Source organism: Hippopotamus amphibius, chromosome 7 (assembly GCF_030028045.1).
Source record: "Hippopotamus amphibius kiboko isolate mHipAmp2 chromosome 7, mHipAmp2.hap2, whole genome shotgun sequence".
Classification (NCBI taxonomy): Eukaryota; Metazoa; Chordata; class Mammalia; order Artiodactyla; family Hippopotamidae; genus Hippopotamus; species Hippopotamus amphibius.
Window position 1 is genome coordinate 15,895,418 of NC_080192.1, and position 25,644 is coordinate 15,921,061.

The window sequence follows — 25,644 nt, forward strand, 5'->3', positions numbered from 1 at the left end:
AGAAAGTGGGCATAGAGGGAACATACCTCAACATAAAGGTCATATATAACAAGCCCACAGCTAACATCATACTCAATGGTGAAAAGCTGAAAGCATTTCCTCTAAGATCAGGAACAAGACAAAGATGCTCACTCTCGCCACTTTTATTCAACATAGTTTTGGAAGTCCTAGCCACAGCAATCAGACAAGAAAAAGAAATAAAAGGAATCCAAATTGAAAAGGAATAAATAAAACTGTCACTGTTTGCAGATGACATGATACTATACAAAGAAAATCCTAAAGACATCACCAGAAAACTACTAGAACTCATCAATGAATTTGGTAAAGTTGCAGGATACGAAATTAATATATAGAAATCTGTAGCATTTCTATACCCTAACAACAAAATAGCATGAAAAGATATAAAGGAAACAATCCTATTTACCATCACATCAAAAAGAATAAAATACCTAGGAATAAACTAAGGAGGCAAACTTTTGCCTAAGGAGGTAAAAACCTGTACTCCAAAAACTATAAAACGCTGATGAAAGAAGTTGAAGATGACACAAACAGATGGAAAGATACACTGTGTTCTTGGGTTGGAAGAATCAATGATGTTAACATGGCCATGCTACCCAACGTTAGCTATAGATTCAGCGCAATTCCTATCAAAATACCAATGACATTTTTCACAGAACTAGAACAAATAATCCTCAAATTTATATGGAACTGAAAAAGATCCAGAATTGCCAAAGTAAACCTGAGAAAAAAGAAAAAAGCAGGAGGTATAACCTGTCCAGATTTCAGGCTATACTGCAAAGCCACAGTATTCAAAACAATACGGTATTGGCACAAAAACAGACACACAGACCAAAAGAATAGGACAGAAAGCCCAGAAATAAACCCATGCACTTATGATCAATTAGTCTACAACAAAGGAGGCAAGAATATACAATGGAGAAAAGACAGTCTCTTCAATAAGTGGTGCTGGGGAAACTGGACAGCTACATGCAATGAAATTAGAACATTCTCTAGCACCATATACAAAAATAAACTCAAAATGGGTATTAAAGACCTAAATGTAAGACCAGATACTATAAAACTACTAGAGAAAGACATAGGCAGAACACTCTGTGACATAAATGGCAACAATTTTTTTTGATCCGTCTCCTAGAGTAATGGAAACAAAAGTGAAAATAAATGGGACCTAATTAAACTTAAAAGCTTTTGCACAGCAAAGGAAACCACAAACAAAATGAAAAGACAACCTATGGAATGGGAGAAAATATTTGCAAACAATGCGACCAACAAGGGCTTGATTTCCAAAATATACAAACAGCTTAAACAGCTCAACAAGAAAAAAACCAAAAAACCCAATCAAAAAATGGGCAGAAGACCTAAATAAACATTTCTCCAAAGAAGGCATACAGATGGCCAATAGGCACATGAAAAGATTCTTAACATGGCTAATTATTAGAGAAGTGCAAATCAAAACTACAGTGAGGTACTGCCTCACACCAGTCAAAATGGCCATCATTAAAAAGCCTACAAATAACAAATACTGGAGAGGGTGTGGAGAAAAGGGAATCCTCATACACTGCTGCTGGGGATGTAAACTGATGCAGCTACTATTGAACACAGTATGGAGGTTCCTCAGAAAACTAAAAATAGAATTACCATATGATCCAGCAATCCCACTCCTGGGCATATACTCAGACAAAACTAAACTTCGAAAAGATACATGCACCCCTATGTTCACAGCAGCACTATTTACAACAGCCAAGACATGCAAACAACCTAAATGTCCACTGACACATGAATGGATAAAGAAGACATGGTACATATATACAATAGAATACTACTCAGCCATAAAAAAGAATGAAATAATGCCATTTGCAGCAAGATGGATGCAACTAGAGATTATCATACTAAGAGAAGTAAGCCAGACAGAGAAAGACAAATATCATATGACATCACTTATATGTGGAATCTAAAATATGGCACAAACAAACCTATCTACGATACAGAAACAGACACACAGACATAGAGGTTGCCAAGGGAGAGGGGCAGTAGGAGAGGGATGAACTGGAGTTTGGAGTTAGTAGATGCAAACTATTACATATAGAATGGATAAACAACAAGGTCCTACTGTATAGCACAGGGAACTATATTCAGTATCCTGGGATAAACCATAATGGAAAAGAATATAAAAGAAGAATGTATATATGTGTATAACTGAACCACTTTGCTGTACAGCAAAAATTAATACATTGTAAATCAACTATATTTCAATTTAAAAAAAGAACAAATTACTGTTACACACAACAACATGGATTATGCAAAATGAAATGTCAAACTCAAAAGGCTACTTTCCATGTGATTCCATTTATATAAGAAAAGGTGAAAGTATAAGCACAGAAAATAAATGAGTGATTGCCAGGGGCTGCCAGTGGGGAGAGGCATTGACAAAATAGGGCAATTTTTTGAAGTGATAAAACTATTCTATATTTTGATTGCATACACTAAAAATGATGAGTGTTAATGCATATAAAGTATACTTCAATAAACTTGAATTTAAAAATAAACTGATAGAACTAAGAGCAAAAGTATCTGTTGTATCAATAAATGTATATGAGCTGGACTTTATCTAGTAAGAGAAAAGTATCAGATTGGATTATAAAACAAATTCTAATGGTTCTGTATACAGTGAGTTATAAAGGTTAAAAATAAAAGGGTGGGCAAATGTATTCTATCAGATGAAAACAAAAAGAAAATAGAAGTCATGATCTTAATATCAGACAAGTTAAATTCTGGGCCAAATATAATTAAATGAGACTTTATAATGCTAAGAGTGCAATTTACAATAAAGATATTACAATTCATAGGGAAGGCATTACAACTCACAGTGAAGACAAAGCAGTTAGAAATATGAAAGCACTAACATTCAAAAAGAAATTATACAAGGTGAAATAGGTTGGCACACATTAGTAATCAGTCTTTAATTAAACTTTCTCAGTCCATAACAGTCGAAGTGGACAAACACTAGGACAACATAACAACTAAATAACAATAAATTTGGCCCAAATATATATATGTCAAAGTCTGTACCTTGAAGACAGAGTATTTCTTCTTTTTAAGTGTCACAAAACTGACCACTTACTAGACAACAAAGAAATTCTAAACATACTTAAAAGAAGAAATAGTTCAGAAAACAGTCTAATCACAAAGCAGTAAAATTAAAATGAATAACATAACCAGAAAATAATAGCTCCTAACAATTGGATGTTTTTAAATGCTCTATTTAAATTCTTAGGACAAAAAAGAACTCCAAATTAAAGTTGGAAAATATCTAGAAAATGACAATATTAAAATATTACATATTAAAACCTATAAGATAAAGCTAAAATAGTGCTCAAAGGAAAAATCCAAGCCTGAAATACTTACGTTACTAACAAAAGGTAAAAGAAAGTAAATAAATCAAACACCTATTTTTTGGTCAATTTTTTTGGTCACTGATGTAACCCAAGTTCCGAGATCTGAGCCAGACACAGAGGAGGCACTCAGTAAGTATTTGTTGAATAAATGAGTAACAGAGTAAGCTTAGGAAAAGGAATTAAAAAAATAAATGCAGAAATTAATATGTTAGAAAAAAAAAGAAATAATAGTAATACCAATAACTATATCCAAGAGCTTGTTCCTTGAAAAAAAATTAAACAAATTAGGTAACCTAATCACAAAGAAATGGCAGAAAGCACAACTACAGAAACAAAAATGTAGTAAAACAGAAATAATCACGGACACAAAGGAAACTCAATGAATCTACAAGCCCACTATGGTCAACCCTATGCAAGTAAATTTAAAGATCTGGAAGAAATTGATAATTGTCTAGGAAAATATAATTTACCAAAACTTACCTCAGAGAAGATAGAATATCTAAACTGACCAATTACTATAGGAAAAAAAGAAGAAAAATTTCAAAGATTTACTCCTGCAAAACAACAGGCCCAGATATCTTCAAAGAGAAATTAATTCTATGTAATCTTCAGGAGGAAAAAATTTCAATGCTATTTAAAGTGTTTCAGACCTAAGGAAAAAAAGTACAGGCAGAGGGAACATTCCAGATTCCTTTTATGAAGGAATAATAACTTTGATACCAACAACTGACAAAGATTAAACACAAAAAGAAAAGTGCAGACCAGTCTCACAACTCTTGATGCAGAAATCCTAAAAAAACCAGCAAATAAAATCCTGCAACACATTAAAGAAAATAACATACTGTGAATAAGTAGGGTGCATTCTAGGAATTCAAGAATGGCTCAATATTAGGATATGGATAATATGATCATTTCTATAGATGATGAAAAGCATTGGTTAATATGAAGAACGATTCTTCTTGAAAAGTTTGATGAATTAAGAAAATACAGACACTCCTTAGCGTGATAGAATATCTCAACCTTAACCCAAACCCAGCATCATGTTTAATGGAGAAACACTAGATGCATTCTCATTAAAGTCAAGAGCTTTTAACATGTTCTTGAGGAATCGGCCAATGTAATTAGATAAGAGAAATAAATGAAAGGTATAAAAATTAGAAAGACATTTTTAGATAATATAATTCTAGACCTGGAAAATTTAAGAGAACCCCCCCAAAAGGAATACAACAATAAAATAGTTAAATTTTAAAACAGGTCCAAATATAACATACAGACACCAATAGCTTTCATATATATAAACAAACAACAGTCAAGAGATATGGAGGAAAAGACTGCATTAACAACAGCAACAAAAAATAAGAATGAATTTAATTTTAAAAATGTACAAGATTTATTTGAAAAAATATTTACAACATTCCTGAAGGCAAGGAATGTTATTTATTCTTGAATAAATGGCAAGGCAAACAGTGTTCTTTTCTAGGAATTCTCAATATCACAAAGATATATTTCTGCCTAAATTAATCTATAAGTATAATATAATCCCATGAAAATACATATTTATAAATATTACATACGTATATATACTTATATAGACAAACTGATGCTAAGGTAGTTCATATGGAAAAATAAGTGACAATAACAGGAAAATTCTACAAAGGGAAGTAAGTGTGAGGAGCTACCCTATCAAATATTAAATAAAATATGTTTAAAAGCACAAAACTTAAAGAAAGCATGACCCTGGAACATGACTATATAGAAATATCAATGGTATAGGCTAGGAAGTCTAGAAATAGTACCAATACATATAACATTTACTACATAAAATAGGAGGCACCTCAAATCTGTGAAGAAAAAAATGAAATAATTAACATATGTATTGGGGTAAGGAGAGCTGCCGGGGAAAAAATAAAGCCATACTTTATACCTTACACAAGGATGAATTCCAAATTGAATAAAAGTCCAAAAGTACAAAATTAAACAATAAAGTTTGTGGGATAAGCCATGGGAAAATTATTTTGTAATTGGAGTGGGGAAGACTTCTAAAACAATGATACAAAATCCAGAAGCCATAAAAACAAGGACTGCTAAATTCAACTACACAAACATATTTTCTGCATGGCAAAAACAAAAGAACAAAATGAGAAAATATCTACAACTCTTTTTTTCTTCCAAATAAATTTATTTATTTATTTACTTGTTTTATTTATTTATTGGCTGCGCTGGGTCTTCGTTACTGCACATGAGCTTTCTCTAGTTGCTGAGAGTTCACTGTGGTGTGCAGGCTCCTCACTGTAGTGGCTTCTCTTGTTGTGGACCATGGGCTCTAGGCGCATGGCCTTCAATAGTTGTGGCACACAGGCTCAATAGTTGTGGCTCACGGGCTCTAGAGCACAGGCTCAACAGTTGTGGCACACAGGCTTAGTTGCTCCGTGGCATGTGGAATCTTCCCAGAGCAGGGCTCGAATCCATGTTCCCTGCATTGGCAGGTAGATTCTTTACCACTGCGCTACCTAGGAAGTCCTCTACAACTCTTTTTACAGATAAATGGTTAATAACCCTAAAAAATAAAGGGCTCTTAAAAATTAATGAGAAAAATATCAACTGCAAAATAGAAAAACAGTCAAAGGGTAAGAACAGAGTGTTCATGGGAAAGAAATACAGATCACTCTTAAAGACATGAAGAGATGTTCAACTCCATTCATAATAAGATAAATGCAAATTAAAGCTTCACTGAGAAAAGTTTAAGTCACATACCCTTTGAACTGGGAATTCAGCCCTTTAGGAATTTATCCTACATATATACTCTATGTAGTAGGATGAAGGGTTGTTCCCCTCAAAATATGTCCAACTGGAACCTGTGAAGTTGACCTTATTTGATAAAAGGGCCTTTGCAGATGTGATTAAATTAAGGATCTTGCGATGAGACCTTGGATTAACCAGGTAGGCCTTGTAGGCCCATCCAATGACAAGTGTCCTCATAGGAGTGGGAGTCAATGTGAAAATGGATGCAGAGACTGGAGTGATGCAGCTACAAGCCAAGGAACACTGAGGACTGATGGCAACCAGCAGAAACTGTGAGAGAGGCACAGGAAAGTCCTCCCTCAGAGTCTCTGCAAGGAACCAACCCTGACAACACGCTGATTTCAGCCTTCTAGCCTCCAGAACTCTGAGGGAAGACATTTGTGTTTTTCAGCCACCCGGTTTGCGGGACTTTGTTATTGCAGCTCTAGGAAACTAACAAACTACACCATGTAAAAGAATGTACTGGAAACATTATTCATTACAGCATTGTAGTAGGACAAGACTGGAAACATCAAGACAACTAGTTAAACTCAATACAGAGGAATAATATGCACATGTAAAAAAGAAAAAAGAAAAAAACAACAACCTCTTTATAGACTGATGTAGAATGCTCTCTGTAACAGTCCCAACAGGAAACAGATGCCACTCAAAACAGCAGAGTTTATTTATAAGGGACAAGTCATAAAGGCATGGGTAGGCATAGGAGGACCCGTAAGGGCGACTGCCGCGACCAGGGGTTAGGGCCCGAAGGCTCTCATCTACCTCATGCCCAAAGGACAACGTGGAGAGAGGGAGGCGGCCTGGAAGGCAGCAGAGCCCTAGGAAAGGTTGTGACCAGCCAGCCGGGGGTGACCTCATACGGAGGGAGGCAGAGAGGTAATCCCCCAACTTCACCCTCCTCCTTCCCTCTGATCTCCCTTCTGACCCCCTCACCCCACCATTGGCTGATCCCAGCTGGAAGCCAGAGGGAGAGGGAGCCTCATAAGGTGCTCCATGCAGTCCACCTCCCCCACCCACACACCCCTCACAGGGCGGAAGGCAGCACAGAACACAGCAGACACAGAAGCTGTCCAATACAGTCTCCAAGACTTGTTTTTTTGAAACAAGTACAAATACCATACAGAACAGTATATGTACTGTGTCACCACTTCAGTAAGAAAAAGTGTATGTCATTCACCGGTTACATGTGCATAGCAGATCTGCATGGACCCCTAAGAAAATGATTATATTTGATGCTCTGGGGAGGGGACCTAGGTATCCAAGGAAGAAGATTAGGAGGGAGACTTTTCACTGTGTAACATATGATACTTTTTGAATTTTGAATGCTACAAGAGGTTCAAAATATTAATTTTTATTTATATTCAAAAATATAAATAAAATTTAATATTTTAAAGTCCAATATTAATGGTCTTTCAAGGGAGGCCCCCAGACAGCGCATAGTTATATTCAATAAATGGGACGCAGGAGCAGCCATGAGGGGATATGAGAAGCAGCGTGCCCACCTGTCAGGTAATGCCTGCAGCACGGTGGGCATCAGCACTCCGGAGATAGCTTTGTAGAGGATGGAGTCGCACACGCCGACGATGTTCACCACCGTGGAGGAGCCCAGCACGGGCAGCATGTGGGGTGGCATTCCTTGCCAAAAGTGCAGAAGGAAACTTTGAACCTGTATCGACCCACAGAGAGGAGAAGAACCGTGAGGTTACACAGGGCCCTCCCAGCAGAGCCTTGGGACTCGGCGAAAGCCAAGCCAGTCCACAGTGCTCTTCTCTGCTCCCCTTGCAGTGGCAGAGGCCGCCCCAGCCGGGGTGGCTTAGGAGGCCCTCAAAGCTCCTCCTGTCCCAAGTCCTCTCCCTGCCCATCTGCGCGTATGTCCCCTGCTGGAGAAGCCCTTGGCCTGGCAGCCTGGGGTCTACCCTGCCATGGGAGAGAGGAGTAGCAAGTTAACCCATCTGCCCCTTCATGCTTACAGTGGTCTGGGTAAAAAGTTTAAGAAAGGGAATGTGGGATATTGCTTCTAAAAAGCTCGGAGCACTAGAACTATTCTTTGGGCCTGCTGGTGACTCGGGGACCCTGGGGTGCTCTGGAAAGAAAGGGAACAATGTGTGAGTTGCTGAGAGAATGGGTGCCACAAATAGAAGTCTCCTGATTCAATCCTGTGAGCCCCCAAAATGGTTATGTGCTAGGGCCTCTTCGTAGCCAAATTCCACCATTTTCTCAAAGAGCCCTTGGTGCGGCCTTGGCTGGTATCATTATCGGATGCTAGACGGTGCTATCTAGTAAGGTACGAAGACAACCCAACCCCAACCATGCACAGAACAGAAATGTAGTAGGCACTCAAAATGGAATTATTGTTACTAATACGAGGATAGCAGGCCCCTACACCTGTATCTCCCAAGGTCTGAGCTGGAGGTCAGGGAGAGGGCAAGTGGGGGTGGAGGGGCAGGACAAGACAGAGGAAGTGAAGAGACATGGTAGAAGATGGTTCTCTGGTGTGTATAATAACATCAAAAATATCTAGACTTCAGCTAACATTGTAGAGTGACTCATCTTAAAGTTAGAGAACAAGTAGCTGAATTTCTGTGAATTCTTATGAGCGCGACTTGGTTCCTGGACTATGTACGTTTCTTTCCTCCACAGATGGACACTGCTGAACCCCCATGTACAGCACTGCCCACAACCCTGGTTCCTCAAATCAATCCCGAACCAGGCAGGAGGTACTTTAGTACCCAAGTCTCACACTTTGGAGGTGGTATTATTGTTGGCGTCAGCGTTATGTATTTATTGAGTGCTGCCATACGCCAGGAACTTAGCACAGGTTCTCTCAGTTAATACTACAGCTGAGGATCACTGCTCCCATTTTGGAGACACATTAACTTATTTGTCCAAAGCCAGACAGTAAGTCAGGGAATGGAGAACAGAGTGAGTGTCTGGCTGTCTTTTCACAAATTAGTCTCGTGGCTGGTTTGCTCTTCACATAGTAACTGGGCTTCTACCCCATTCCTGAGACCCATGCCTCTCCTTGGACTGCCGCCCATATCCCAGCTTTCTGCCCCACCCTGGGGACCTGCAGTTGTCTTTCAAGCCCCTCTTAGAAGTAGGGTCTTGCTTTCCTCTGACTAGGCTACCTCTGACCCCAGCCTGGTAACCTGAGCTCAGCCTCAGGAGGACAGACTTCCCTGATGCCCACAGCCTGGCTGGAATTCCCAGTGTAAACACTGGATGGGAGGCTTGTTGGAGGGTAGGGGTGAGGACTGAGGAGAAAAGCATGCCCCCTGACTTCCTAGGGGGAAAATGGTAACTGCCAAAAAATGGTCAAAGGGGTAAATGAGGTCAGGTTTGTAAATTATGAAACTCAAGTCACAGTTCTGTTAATCCCATGACAGTAAAAATATTGCGAAGTTTTCAACCAAATTGGAAATTAAAACCAACAAAAAAATCCAGATGAGTGAAATTCTAATTCTGTCACCACTACCAATTAGGGGTGCAATATCTCTATGCCTCAGTTTCTTTACCTGCAAAATGGGAATAAAAGTAGTATTTACTAGATTTTGGTAAAGATTCCTTAAAAGTACTTATGATAGTGGTTGGCACACAGTAAATGCTCAGTAAAGGTTAGCTGCTATTACAATTATTACTATTATTGTTATATCATGGAGGCACTACCACTATGAGGCCCAAGAAACCTGTGCACTGCCCTAAAACATTTGAGACACCTTGGCCTACGTTTCTGAGCGTCACCCAGCCAAGATCCCCATGGTGGCTCTGCTCACCTGTCAAGGTTCCTGTTGTTATTGGGACACCTGGTGGCTGACTGTTGGCCGGCTTGGGCCTGGAGGTGGCCACATCTCCTAGACCAGGTGCTTACCCTCCAGACAACTCTCTGCTGTCCCGGATCCCATCTCACCCCTGGACGTTGGCCTCTAGCAAAGTCCTGGACTTTCCTGCCTGCCCTCCCAACTCCAAGTTAAGAAGCACTGCCCAGTTGATTCCTAGTATTTGGTAGATTCTGAATTCATTCGCCTTTCGAAGCTCTCCTTGCATGTAGCTCTACTCTTTTTTTCTTTTTCTTTTTTAATGAGCAGTCAATTTCTAGCAGAAATTCTGGAAAACATCAGCGGCTGTGTACATTACAACAAATCTGTAGGAAATCACTTTCAGTAGCAGCCATCTGTCCTTCTCTAGTCTGTCCAAGTGGCACAGAGAGCCCTGATCAGCTTTGTCACTGCAGCAGCCTTTGTAGAGGACATATTATCTAGTGTTGACCTCCCTTCCTACTCTGCATTTAAGAGTATTTAATGTCCCGTGGTCTAGTTCCTCAGAGTGAGAAGAAAAAAGAAGGAAGGAGAACAGCACAAAGCTCAAGCGCTGATACTTGGAAGTCCCGTGTGAAATGGACAGACACAGTGCTGATATCAGGAGGCTGAGCCCACACGGCCTCCTGATAGACTAGCTGTGATGGGTGAGGGGAAAGGAAGAATCGAGGTTTGTGGCTTGAGCAATTGAGTTGTGTGGTAGTGGCAATCTAAGACTTGGGAAAAACAGATTTGGGGTGGAAAATTAGAGCTCCGGTTAGGCCACAGTAAGTCAGATGGCAAGTCAGTTGAGTCTGGAGCTCGGGACTAAATAAATATATGAGAGTTATCAGCCTTCACAAAATGGAGATAATTTCTACCTACTAGTAGGATGAAATAAAATAACTTATAAAATGCCTGGCATCCTGAAAGCATTTAACAAATGGAAACATAATTAGACAGAAGGGAGAAGTTCTCCTTACTCCTTATAAGCATAAATGGTAAACAAATCAGAGGTGAATGACTGAAAATGATTATTTAAAACAACTTTCCTGGATTATCTTCAGGCCCTTGAACTCGCAGCCCTTTTTCTCTCTGTTCAATGAAGTGTCAGGAGATGACTTTCTTAAGAATACCTAAGGAAGTTTTCTATTTCTTTTCTATGTCTATGTTTAGTTCATTCCTAATATATTGGCACCTTGTGGAAACATAACCGATGACTTCCAGTCATGGGTACTTAATTGCTACAGTGTTAAAAGGATCCTGACCAAACAATAACTACCAAAATGCCTACTACTTATTATGCTCTGAGTTTGAAATCAGACACTTTATCTATTTCCATGTAATCATCACAATTTTATTATGAGGTAGATATAGTTATTATCTCCATTTTACAGCGAAAGAAACTGAGGCTCAGAGAGGTTTAAGTTCCTTGCTCAAGGTCACAGGCTAGTAAGTGGTGGACTGGGGACTCAAATGCAGGACTATCTGATTTTGCAGCTCTTGGTGCAAAGTAGTTTGGAGAAGGCTTTGCAGCAAGTCCCCTACATGCAAACTTGGACTCTTCGTGCTTGCCTGACAATGCTGTAAGTCTGTGGTGGGTTTCCATCCAACCACGCACCCACCCATCCATCCACTCACCCACTCAAGAAACATTTACTGAGAGCCTGAGAGTATGGCTGACCTGGATACAGTAGTAAACAAGACAAACAAGGTCCCTGACCTCAAGGGCTTGCATTGTGGTGGTAGGAGACAAACACTGAACAAGCAAACAAATAAGGTAATTTAAGATTGTGATACAAGTATACACTGTGACCTCAACAGATATTAAAGATCTTGAAGACCTGAAACAAACTATATCATCAAAGTGTACCAGATGCATCCACCATCTACTTACCAATGACTTTTCTCAGCTGTAGGAGAAAGCCATGCCCATCAGAGGTAAAATACCCCCTTCATTCTTTTGTATTGGGGTAGAATGAACCACATCTTGATCAGCCATCTCAAAAATAGCCCCCAAATACCCCTGCCAGGGGGTGGAAAAGATACTGGACCAGCAGTGTTAGGTGACAAAACTAACCAACTCTGACCTCTCAACTCTCTGGTTGCAGTATCTGATAAGAGCAAGCATCTGTATAACCTTTTACCTGGCTTTGTCTCATCTCCTCCTTCCAGTAATCCTGTGAACTAGACAGGCAGGGATGATGTTCTTATCTTCATTTCTAGGGTGAGGAATTGTGTCACGTCCTGGATCCAAGCTTAAGCTCGAAGTCTAGCACTTCTCCCGCAGGAACACTCAAGCCCTCACAAGGTTTCTGGACTATATATTCTGCATCCTAATTGCTGGTGTGCATGCCTTTTTTTCCCCTTCAAAGCTGTGTCCTATCACCCCATTCCTGCAGGCTAGAGCAGTATGCGGCACCATTAGATGCCCAATAAGTGTTGGAATTAATGAATGGAATTTCGGGAAGTGAGATGATGAGCAAGTTTTGAGGTGCATGAAGCTAGATGTGAATGTAAGGGAGGACTGTCACCAGCTTTGCTGTTAGTGCTTATGGTAGAGAGGGGCAACTATCCACTAGCACTCCCCTTCTCTAGTAGTATAAGCTTCCGCCCAGGGAGGCGCCACACTTCCCAGCTCCCCTTAGCTCAAGGTAGGGCCATAAGCCCAGCTCTTGCCAATCGCATGTGGGCAAAAGTGATGCATTTTATTTCTGGGCTGGCAAGGTTAAGAGGGGAGGGGGTCTTTCCTGTAATCCTTTTCCCCATCCATCAGCTGAATAGAGGACTCCAAGGCTGTAGGGCAGGGTGTGGCCACAAGATGCGAGAAGCCTGGGTCCCCAAGCCACCCACAGCAACCAGCCTTCCAACTGAGGGCGTCCACACTGGATTGTGACATGTATTATCTCACTTGGGGCTTATCTGTTACCGAAGCCAGTGTTGCGTTAACCAATCATGAATCATGATTTGCCCAGATCTCAGTGGCCTTTGATAACATAAGACATATCCAAACTACAATATGAGAGAAAGCAGTGGGTTTTCTTTCTTTAAAAAGAAAAACATTCCACTTAAATGGTCGGTCAAGGAATTTGGGGAATTAAAAAATCTAGCTGCATAACATAGGGAGATCAACTTGATGATGGGTGATGACTTAGAGGGCTGGAATAGGGAGGGTAGGAGGGAGTCACAGGAGGGAGGGGATATGGGGATATATGTATAAATACAGCTGATTCATTTTGATGTAAAGCAAGGAAAACAGTCCTTCTCTGCCAACACACTGCCACCTCTTCTGGAGCCGTGTCTAAGAACTGAGTGATAGCTCGCATATGGTGGTACCACTGCTACACTGGGCTCCTGAGGGAACAGTAAACAAGCAGCACAAGTGCTCCAAAAGCGTTCACGGCCTTACCTCGTCCTCTTCCCCTGCATCTCCAACAGCATGTGCCCCCCGCCCCCATCACAACACACACAAAGGGAATCTCCGGCATCTTTTTCACCGATAACTACTGATTTTTATAGCCCCTTTAGAGCCTGGGTTATCTTCCCTCCAATTGAACGCCCAACACCTGATCCCAGAGTGGTGTTTTTGGTTTTTTTTTTCTGTTGTGTGGGTTTTTTTGTTTGTTTTTTTGGCCTGAAAGGCATTTTCTTTAAACAGAAAGGCCTCAGGTTTATGGGGTGAAATGTGTGGTTTCCTGCCATCCTCTTGGAAGGCTCTTTTGGATGGCATTTAAGGCAAGAAGATTTTATTGTCTCTTTGGCTATGCAACCAGCGCTTCAATCCTCTCTTATGTCTCCTCTCCATTCCTTAACTATAATATTTTAAAGTAAAAATGAAATGAAATGAAATTCTTAGAATGTTTGTATTCAAACATGGCCCTACTGGCAGTGTTAGATGGACACGGGGACCAGACCTTGAAAATGGAGGGTAACCAGCTCCAAATGCACTGAAGTGAACAAGCCTCAGGAAAAGGTTAAATCCAAAATACAGAAAAGCTTTCCTTGAGTTTTTCTGAATGTATAACTCTGGGTGTAATGATACCTTGACAAAACTGTGTTCCCAGTAAGCCAACAAATGAGAGCAAGGAAAAAGCCATGCCAACTGCTGTTCACACAGAGAATCTGCAAAATGGGAACAATAACAGTGCCTGCTTCCTCAGATCACTGCGAGGATGAAGTGAGCTCATGTACGTCAAGGGCTTCCAGAGGCCTGGCAGCTAGTAGGGAGTTTGTGAAACAGAAGCTGGTGTTATCATAATATTTTAATGCAGGGTATTCACAGCTCAACACTTGTTGACCTACCTCGTCAAAGTTGGCTCTTATTACAGTGTCCAGTATTCTCTGACAGTGTGTTCTGTACATCATAATAAAGGTAGAAACCTGTGAGGGGTGGGGAGGGATCAACAATAAAGGCATACATTAGTACATTTACTTCTGCCCTGAATGTCAGTTTCAAGCCATTTATTCCCTGTTGAGGGCATGAAATTCGCCTCACTCCTACTCACCCTGCAAGACCCAACCAAACTCATTTTCATTAGGTGGAGCCCTCTGAGTCTCAGCTCCCTCCTCTGTGCTCCCACAGCACCTGAGTATATTTCTCCCTCAGAGCACTCCCCTGTGGTACGGAAAGCACGGGTTTCTCTCTATGCCCCATCTCCACCCCTTGAAACTGTGGACTCTGGGAAAATAAAAATAGCGTATTATTCATGCTTGTGTATCCAGCATTTAGTACAGTGCCTGGCACATAGCAGAGGCCTACTGAATTAAATTCTCATCAGCTGAGATACGGAAAAGTTAAAACCCAGCACATGTTCATAAGAAGAGGTGCTTTTGCCAAAAATCACAAAAAAGACATTGGGAAATTCTCTAGAATCTGCGTAGCAAAAGAACTGCATTTCCAGCTCATTTGTCCAAGAAATGTAAAGCAATGGTACAGGAAGTTTGTTGAGGAAAAAAAGCAAATTTGAGAAAAAATAAGGATTTATCTAGTTCTTAGATTTAAAGCATTCTTTACAGGTATTCTTTTTGTTTTAGAACCTAGATATATGTTTTATATAAACTTTGCTTATGCAAGCATGTCTCCCTGCTTGACTGCAAGCTTCCAGACAGCAGGACTCAAGTCTCATTCACCACTGCATCCCAGTGTGATATGTAGAAACTCAACACCTACTGGCACACTGGGCTGCACAAGATAGGTGCATTAGGATGTGATCACCCAGGGGAAAGTCTCCACACTGATTCACTATACCTATAAAATCTTTTTTTTCTTTGGGGCTATGATTTCACCACATCCTCTGCAGCACATGGGAAAATAAACTTTATTCTATAAAAAAGCCACACAGAGGAGGGGGCCCTTCCCTTGTGAAATGAGACAGTGCAACATCACAGATGGGTAGGTAGGTAGGTAGGTCAGATAGGTAGAGAGAGAAATTTTTTATTTTAGAATAGAATTGGGTTGTAGTGCAGTTTTGAGAATAGTTCAGGCAGTTCCCTTGTACCTCACACCAGCTTACTTCTGCTGTTAACATCCTGCATTAGGATGGGATGTAGGTCACAACTGAAGGATCAACACGGATACACTGTTATTGTCAACTAAAGTCCATACTTAGATTCGTATCTTTATATTTTTAAACTCATCATTTTGCAATAAAAGTGCATGTGAGTGTGTGTACGGTGTGTGGTGTGTGAGACAGAGAGAAGGGGGGCGGGGAGAGAGAGAGGGAGGGAGAGAGAAGCTACCCTCTCCCAGCAACACTTCAGATGTGGTCACCTTCTCCTCTGGCAGACTGGCCGGCAGATTTAGATCTTTGACATTTGGAAACTCTGGCAGCAATGTTCCAAGCTTGGACCGGGGTGAATATGCCACCGTCTGTTTGCTCACTTCTTTCTTGCCCGTCTCGCTCACCCAGGCGGCTCCTTTCTTGGAATACATCACATCATAATATTGGGAGCTTTCCTTCACTGCGATGCCGTAGTAATGATACCTGGGCCACAAAGAAAGAGAGAGAGACCCACATGCACCCTTATCAGGTGGGGGTTCCCGAGCCATGGGAGCCCAAGGCCAAGGATGGCTGGATCCATCCTGTCTGAGCTAGAAGAGTTAACTCCCCTGGTAAGGCTCAACATGTTGGAAATCTAGAATTAAACCAAAGTTTCATGTTGCCAGCCATCAATCAGACAGGTAAAAATAACCAAAATTGCCTCCTACAGAAAATGTTAAGTCAAACACTTTGCAAAGCAGAAAGTGGGATGAAAAAATTTGTACTTAATCTCTTATACACAGGGACCCAAGAAGAAGAGTGTGCTTATGACTGCCACCAACAAAAATTCACTTGGCCTATGTTTTTCTTAATAAATGGCAGTCAAAGAACTGTATCTTAAAAAAAGATAAACTCAGTGTTTCAGTGACACTGAATGTAAAGCAAAGACCAGAATCTTTTATTAAACTCAGAATGGGCTTAATAATAGCAATGTTTTCAATTAAGACTAATGAGGGATGGAGGCTGCATTTTGTTTGGATTTTAGCTACAATCTATTGAGCACTTGCTATGTGTTGGGCACTTTGGAAAGTGCTTCACCTACATTAATTTATAAAATAATTCTATGAAATGGGGATTATTATAATCTTTCTACAGATGAAAAAAGGAGGCAAGAAAGCTTAAGTAATTTGTTCAAGGTCATACAGCTGTTTAGGGGAGCAAGCAGGTCTGTCTGACTACAGAGCCACTGTGCTATACTAAGAAAACACACTGCATGGTGGTGTTACAAACTCTGATGTTTGTCGGAGCCAGTTGTGGAGCTTAATAAAAATATAGGTCCCAAGGCCTCTTCAGAACAGGGAATAGGGGCCAAGAATCAGCATCGAAACAAACACCACAGATAATTCTGATGCACATCTGCTTGAGATCAACACGGCTGCTGAGTTAAGCCCCTGCGTTACATTCCTGGCTCTATGAGACTGTCATTACCTACTATCGTAACACAGCAGCTAACAAGGTACTAAGTGCTTTACACATATTGCCCGACTTCATCTCACAAAAACCCCTGGGAGGCTGGAACTAGTTATTATCCCCATATTACAGAGTAGGAAACTAAGACCCATAGAATTTAAGTAACACACCAAACATCATCCAGAGTAAGCAGTAGAGCAGGAGTTGAACCTCTAAAAGTGTTTTTAAGCACGAAGCCAGGGATTGTCAAACTTTACTAATAGTAAGAACCACCTGCAAAACATATTAAAGCACAGACTCCCAGGCCCCACTCCCAAAGGTTCTGATTTAGCAGGTCCAGAGCAGATTTTTACAAGCACACGGCAACACTAATGGAAATAATTCATGGACCTTACTTTCAGAAATGCTACACAACATGTTAACTGCTCTTTTCTACTCATGCAGATATGGGGGGGACAACCACGAGATAATACAAAGGAGAAAGCACTCAGCTCCGGGAGAGGCTTCCCGGGGAGAGGCGAGCCGAGCATGGGTTCCCTCTCCCCGCTCCCCCTGCACGGCCGGTACCATTCTGAGATACTTCGGCTGAGTGGGCATCTCGCCTCTATCTGAATGCCTCCTGGGATGAAGAACTCGGACCCGCCGCAGGTAGCCCAGTTCATTTCAGGTCGGTGTAGTGATCAGAAAGTTCCTCCCTGTGCTGAGCCGACCTCTGTCTTCTGCGCCTTCTACTTCCCAACTGTCATAACTGCCTTTCCACCTGGAGGGCACTCCTTTGCGGGGGTGGGGTGGGGGGTTCTGGAAGCTCCTCCAGGCGGGGAGGCAGTTATGACACACCTCCCGAATGTTACAAAGTCCCCCCTTATACTTTCTTAAGATCAGGATAGTAATAACATCTTCAGATCAGACCACTTGTTGATTTTTCAGAGGGCCTGTTGCTCGAATTGGCAACCGCAGTAAAGCTAGTGCTCTGTAGTAAAGCTGGTGCTCTGATCACGTCTCAGTTTTTTATTTCAGGTCTGTAAGGCACGTCAACACACTCTCCACCAGTCCCCTGGCCTCCCCCCACCCCAGTTTATTCTGTCAAAGTAAATTTGCTGAGGGATTGTATCCATAAGGCCTAGTGGCACGTTGGAGACTAGAGCTTCTTACTACCTTTCAACTGGTCGAAGGTGAGACCAACCTTGGAGGATCCTTACGGAGAGGGTACAATGAAAATGAATTTTTAAAGAGAATAGTGTCCAATTTGCCAACCTCTAGGTTAAAGAAAAAGAAAACAAAAAACAAAAGCAGGCTCTTACGTGTAGACAGAAGGAAACTTTCTCCAAATTTCTGTGGGATGGGAAATCTGTCCCTTCTATCTTGATTTCTAATGCCTGTCTGTACTATCCATCTTTATTACCTGTTTGTGCTCTTTTATCTCAGAAATGGGCAACAATGCACTGGAGCCAGTGACTCTAAAAAGACCACGAGCTGCAGGAAAATAATCCCTTTGCATTCATTCAACAGTCTTCCAACCATCCACTTATCTGTGGATTGATTTGCCGTTGTGTGCCAACCACTGTGCTCACCAGCAAACAAACAAGGAAGAATGTGGGTTTTCTAGTCTATATTCTTAACAGGGCTGAAAGCTCATTTTTAAACAAATACTTGAATCTTTTATTATGAATGAGATTTGTTCATCAGAGGAATCACCCTGAAAAATTACTAGAAATTTATTTCAAAATGTCACTTGCTCAAGAATTTTCTGTAAGTTTCTTTGGAAATTGCCCCCAGAGCTTCTGAGCCACGTGAAAAAAATTAGTCTCATTTATTTGCAGAACTTTACTAGAAAGGGTTTTCCCCAGTTTGATCATCCACTGTCCATTTTTCTTTACCTAATTTGGCTCCAAAGTTAAACCCACCCTTGGAAGATGGGAATATGCTGCCCGGGGATGGTCGGGGTGGACTGGGGGGGACATATTGGACATGTTGCTTTTGAAACACTTTTAGTGACAAGTCTTACAAGCTGTGTGTGGTTGTTGTTTTTTAATAAAAGTTTCATTATTTTATAAAAAGTCCGTATGTGTTGATCTGCTACTCAACATGGTCAAAACATTTAGAAATGCTGCATAACAAGGCACCCGCTGGTGGAGTCACTATGTACATTAGTATAATAAAGGTTCTGACAAGTCCTGCATACAGGAATCTGTTTAGCTCAGTGCTTACCAAACTTATGTGGCCAACGGACCTTCTTTGTGGAACACCTAGTCACTTCCAACAATTTTTTGAAACACCCTTCGAGGCAAGTCTGTATAAATCCAGATTTTAGTGAAGCCTGGGCCAAACAGGCAGAGATTCCCTTCCCATTGACTCTCAACTGGGAGACAGGCATCTGCACAGCCTTCTCACTCCTCAGGTCACCTCCCCAGTAAGGCCTTCCTGGGCCACCCTCTCTACACCAGGCCACCCTTTTGTTATTCTCTAGGACAACCCTTTTCACAATCTGATGATTTATTTTTGTCTGTCTTCTCCTGGAGGATATATGCTCCTCCTAGGAGGGCAGAGACCTGTTTGTTCGTGTGTGTCCCCAGTACTTAGCACCATTTATCTGACATGCAGAAAATATGAAGCAAACAGTGGTTGATTGGTTGGTTGGTTGGTTGGTTGACAGAATGGATGAATGGGAAGCAGTATGCCCTGGGTACCACAACATGGCTAGCTAGACCTTTCCACCCCATCTCCCCTGCAGAGATTGGTACAGGGTTGCTTCTCTGGCTGACTGGATACTGTCAAAGTAGAGAGTTTGTTGCCCAAAACAGTCCAAGTAACCTGGAGATTGGTCAAGAAACCACAAGGTGCTCCTGTTAAAGGATGCTCAAGACTATTTCACAAAAACACCTCAAGGCAGGGTGGCACCAAGCTGGATTCCTTAAAGCAGCTGGCCTTTTGGAGGGCCTTTCTCTCAAGGCCCCTGGGAGAGGGGGCCACTCCTGCCAGGCAGAGACTTCCTCCCAGGCCTGCGGATTGAGCTCAGGTGGAAAGGCCTGGGGTCTGGGCCTGACTGGAGACCCAGAGATGCACGCTCTGCAGGTGGAAGGGCTGTTGGTGCTTACTTTGACTGTCCTCGGGTCCCGAGTCTTCTGGTGGTTAACTGAGGAAACTGCTGCCTTATGATCTGTAAGTCAACACAAGAATCAATTACCCATCGGGAAAAGCTGGGAACACAGTGATGGAGTTTACAAACAGCAACATCAAGAACGAAAGAGGGACTTTCCTGGTGGTGCAGTGGTTGGGACTCCGAGCTCCCAATGCAGGGGGCCCAGGTTCGAAAACTGCTCAGGGAACAAGATCTCACATGCATGCTACAACTGACAGTTCACATGCCACAACTAGGGAGCCCTCAAACCGCAACTAAGGAGTCCCCGAGCTGCAACTAAGACCCAGCGCAATCAAATAAATAAATATTAAAAAATAAAAAAGTAAAGAATGAAGGAAAACATAGACCCTTGGTTGCAATGACTTATTAGGAGTCCAAGAGGACCCTCGAGAAGACAACTGGTGTTGGGGAGGCAGGAGGGGAGCACCTGACTGATGGTGGGGCTCTAGATCCTGGGGAGGGGAGGGGGAGAGGGGGTCTTGCGCTGTGGGCGTCCCCTTCCTCCTCACAATGTAGGCAGTGCACGCATTGATCCAGAACCTGTTGCTCCCTGTTTACAGCCCTCCAAAGGCTTCCGCTGCACCTGGAAATAACCCCCAACCTCAGCCTCTGTAGCCTGGCCCCTGCTTACCTCCTGGCCTTCCTCTCCTCCGACTCTCACCCTTACTCACGGGATCCCAGCCACACTGGCTTCCCTTTCATTTTTTTCCCCTGTTCCTGAAACATGACAGGCTTCCTGCCCACTGGGGCCTTTGTACTGCAGCTCCCTCCATCAGGAATGCAATTTCACCCAGATCTTTGCAAGATTAGCTCCTTCTCCTACAACACTCGGGCCTCTGGGCAAGGTCCCTCTGCCCAGAGGCCTTCTCTGACCATCAGGTGCAGAGTAACACAAGCAGACCCTCTCCCCCCCCATCATGTAACCCTGCTCCACGTCTTTATCTCACTTAGCTCTCTCTGAAGTTGTCTCGTTCGCTTACTCTCTGAGTGCTTATTTTACGTCTCCCCCTACTTGAACATAAGCCCCGTGAGAGTAGGGACCTGGCCCAGGGCACACTCAAAGAGCTCAGTCCATGTTTCCTGAACGAAGGCATGAAGCCCAGCCCCTGGTTGGAGAGTATCCTTCACTCATTTGCCGAGTGGACGCTGCTAATCACTGCTTCCCAGGATAACCATGTAGAATTGCCAGAAACCTAGGAGGAGGGGCCCTCTGCTAAGGTGAAAATACAGCCAATCAGCCTCTCTCTTGGAGTTTACACCGATGGTGTTTGTGAAGAGGCAGGATAGGGCAAGAGTTCTGCGCAGGGGCCTTGGAGCTAGATTACCTGGATTCGATTCAAGCTCAGCCTTTTGTTACGTGAGGGCCCTTGGGCAAGTTATTTAACATCCAAATGACTCGGCTTCCTCATTTGTAAAATGGGAATGATAATAACGTCAGAGAATTTTTGTGACAATTTAAAAAGTAAACGCATGTAAATAATTAGCAACAGTGCCTGGCACTTAGTAAGGGCTCAATAAACGTTACCCATTATGACCCGTGATTATCCTGATGACCCATCCATTCCCTTTTATTTCCAGGGACGTTTAAATTTAGCCACATTCTTCTAACTCCCTTCCCTTCTAACACAGCACGGAGCAGGCAGGCGTGGTCGGAGAGAGCAAGCCTGCACACCGTCCTTCATAAGAGATGCTACTGCTGCTTTCCCACTGGCACAGCGTGAACTCTGAGCACCTTCTCCGAGAGGGGGTGTGACTCTCTACTGACCCACTCACGCCCTCTTCCATCCACACTGACTCTCTCAGTCACTGATTTGCTTATTCATTCAACAAACATTTACTGTGGCCCTGTTAGTTGTGTGAACTTGGACACACTATCTAACTTCTCTGTGCCTTAGTTTCCTCCTCTGACGTCTGGGGACTCAGGGTCTTCTGCAGTCCTCCCCTAATCAGAGGGATAGATGTTGGTGGCCTCAACTAAATCGGCATCAGCAGGGTGGAAAGACGTGGACAAATTAGGGAGAAACTGAAAATCTGGAATGGGTAGCATGAAGACTGACTATTCCTGTACATTAGGAAGCTGCTGATTATCTCCCGTGTGGAGCAGGGGTGGGGCAGCATTTCCTTATGTGAAAACACGTGAAGAAAGCTGAATTCCTCCCGAGGATGGTTAGAGAATCTAATGAGATAACATCAAGATACCACTTTTGGAAGTAAAAGCGTAACTAAAATGTTATCTCATAATGATGAAACTGAACAAAACGATGCAATAATTCTCTGAATTCTTTAAGGGTGTTACTTTTGAGGCAACATATCCCTGGTTTCTTTAACCCTAACCCCTATAAGCAAAGGACGTGGGCTTCTCACTTTGTCTACATCCCTCTCAAATTTCTGTGACCCATATATCACCGAAAGATGAAAACCCTAATTCAGAAAGATACATGCACCTCAAAGTTCACAGCAGCACTATTTACAATAGCCAAGAGATGGACACAATCCAAGTGCCCATCAACAGATGACAGGTTTGAGAAGAGGTGATATATACACATAATGGAATATTACTCAGCCATAAAAAAAGAATGACATTACCATTTGCAGCAACATGGATGGCCCTAGAGAATATCATACTACATGAAGGAAGTCAGATGGAGAAAGACAAATATTATACGGTATCACTTACACGTGGAATCTAAAAAACAGTACAAATGAACTTGTTTACAAAACAGAAACAGACTCAAAGACTGAAAACAAACTTATGGTTACCGAAGTGGGGGGAGGGATAAATTAGGAGTATCTGATTAACAGATGCACACTACCATACATAAACTAGATAAACAGCAAGGATTTGTTGTATAGCACAGGGAACTATATTCAATATCTTGTAATAACTATAATGGAAAAGAATCTGAAAATACATACATACATGTATTTTATATATATATATAAAACCACTTTACTGTACACAATATTGTAAATCAACTATATCTCAATTTTAAAAAATTGTTGCAACCCAAGGAAATGTAGTACTCAGGATGGGGTCTGACCTGGGGGGTCAGTGATGGGGCTCTCTAAACACTCTGTCCATTTTGCAGTCTAAGACCACACCATGGTCTAGTGGCCTCATCACCTTGAGCCACTTGTATTAACCTCCAGCTACGTATACCCTCCAGACCTTCATCACATGACTGGTTTCAGAGCCAAGAATTGAAGCAGCTTTTCACAGCGAACAATACTGAACAGGTATAGACATGCCAGCATAGATGGAGGGAAAAGTATGGGAAGTGTAAAGACAGATCTGGGAGTTCTTCACATTGGTTAAAAGTGGGTTATGATCTGGGTTCTGAGTTTTCTATCTACCGGAGCAAAGAAAGTAATACAGTAAGGTTACAAGAGTCCCAGCATCCATGGGATAAACGCGTATCAGTTGCTTAGGAAAAGCAGAGATTTTTAAATTTTTTTTTCAGTCTGGGAAATTTTTCTATGCAATGGGTACAACAGTAAGGTGCTATGTTTAATGCTCTGAGATTAGCAGACATTTTGAAAAGGATGGTACTGGGTGCTGTCCAGGGTGTGGTAACACTGAAAAGCTCACAGATGGCGTGTAACATTGTTTATTAGTACAAGCCTTCTGAGAAGCATTTTTAAAATATATAGCAAACTCCAAAAAATATTCAAACTTTTTAATCTATTAATTCTGAGGAAATAATCTAAAAGAAGAGAAAGCTCTGTTCAGGGCTATTAATGAGAGTGAAAAATTGGAAACAACATAAATATACAGTGACATGGAACTGGCTAAATAAATTATTGTATATCCACTCAATAGAATATTATGCAGGCATTAAAAATGATGGCAACAAAACCTATGCTACAACACAGAAAATGCTTATGACATAATGTTAAATGAAATAGCAGATGTCAGACTACATTTACGCTATGCTTGTCATTACTTTTTGTACAAATATAGGACTGAAAAAATAAAAATGGGTATTTGTAGGGTAGTAGGATAGTATAATAAAAAAATTTTGTATAATATTTTGTGTACAAAGTCAACTTCTTTTTGCAAACAGAAAAGCATTTTCTTATTAGAAATATTCTTAATTGACACGGAAGCTCAAGATAAACTTATGGTGTCTCATATAACGTCCACAAAGCAAACAGCAGTGCCTGGTCCTCAGCTAAGCTACCAGGGGCCACAGACTCTGGTCCAGAGACATGCCTGGAGCCACGGGGAAACAAGGAAAGGCCTTCTGGAGGCTCTGTTCTTGTTCTGCCTCTATGAGGCAATAAAACGTACAATCCGTGTGTATGTGATTCTTTGCATTATGTTCTTGAGGAATTATCAGGTCGTGGAACAGGACCTGTGAATTCGCCAATCAATTTAACTTATGATTTCCTCCAGAGACAATGGGTTTTACTTACTCCTTTTGAATAACGTGTGGGTCAATACATAGAGTTTTACCGTCTTTGTGATCAGCACCAGCCTCTGCTGAGTCACCCAGGACAGAAGCAGGACAGACTCCACTCCCTTCCTGACGCAGCACAACCCCTGTCCTGCTGATTCTGCCCAAGACATCAAGAGAACGCAGCTACTTCTCTTTATGCCCTGAAACTGCCCTAGCCCCCGTGATCGTTCACCTGGACCACAGACACATCCTCCTAACTGACTGCCCTGCCTCCAGGCTTGCGGCTCCCCCAGCAGGATCTTTCTAAAATCCAAATACGATCATTTCATTTCCTTGTTGAAAACTGTGGATGCCTTCTCGCTCCCCACGCTGGGTAAAATTCCAGCATCCTCAGGCTGGTGCAGGATACCCTCTGTCTCCTACCCCAGCCTCAGATACAGCCCATTCCCCGCCGTGTCCCCTGAGCTCCAGGCACATGCTCGTCCCTCTGCCTGGAATGTCAAACCCATGCTGTCCCCCAGTCACCCCTGAGCAACTCCTCTCTTTCTCTGAGCCTCCCCTGGGATCCTGCCCACGAAGCCTTAGATGCCCCCTGCCTGTCTTCTCCTAGCAAGTTGGAAAGCAGTAGGACAGAGTGGTTACGCACATGGGCTCTGGGTCAAGTCCTGGCTCAGGCACTGTGCCAATCATTTACATGTATTATCTCAGCTAATCATTACAGCAAGCCAGGTTCCATTGCTACTCCCTCTGTACACATGAGTAAATTGAGGCTGGGAGAGGCTATGTAACCCACACAAAGCCACAAAGCTCACAAGATGCAAACCCGGGATCTGAATGTACCCAGTCTAACTCAACACTCTACCATGATATTACTGCCTCTGGACGAATGAAAGTGCCCTAAAGCCCCTCATTCCTTCTTTTAACAGCAATCTTTCTTTCTTTTATGTCGTATTCCGGCATTTGTTCATGTTAGGTGTGTTCATTTCATCGAGGAATGAAATGATTTCTTGACCGTCTTGGAAACATCCTGGTGGTCTCTGCTATGAACAGGATCTGAGAGCCCTACCTGCAAATACACCCGGGAAGGTGGGAAACAGCGGAGAGGACTGACATCAGCAGGCAGCCTGGTGGCTCCTCGCAGGCTGA

General features: G+C 42.2%; 1 protein-coding gene across 3 annotated transcripts in view; it reads right to left on the minus strand.

Annotated features, from left to right (window-relative positions):
• RFX4 (regulatory factor X4) overlaps nt 1–25,644 on the minus strand; it is a 159,446-nt gene that overhangs the window by 48,325 nt on the left and 85,477 nt on the right. For 2 of the 3 annotated variants that reach the window (XM_057740545.1, XM_057740544.1), the window contains exons 5-8: nt 20,055–20,116; nt 15,780–15,993; nt 14,312–14,389; nt 7,718–7,881 (exon numbers count right to left, since the gene is read on the minus strand). In XM_057740545.1, coding sequence (XP_057596528.1) covers nt 7,718–7,881; nt 14,312–14,389; nt 15,780–15,993; nt 20,055–20,116 — 518 coding nt within the window. Of the gene's footprint in view, nt 1–7,717; nt 7,882–14,311; nt 14,390–15,779; nt 15,994–17,526; nt 17,622–20,054; nt 20,117–25,644 lie in introns of those variants that run through there. The other variant, XM_057740546.1, reaches the window with a different exon arrangement.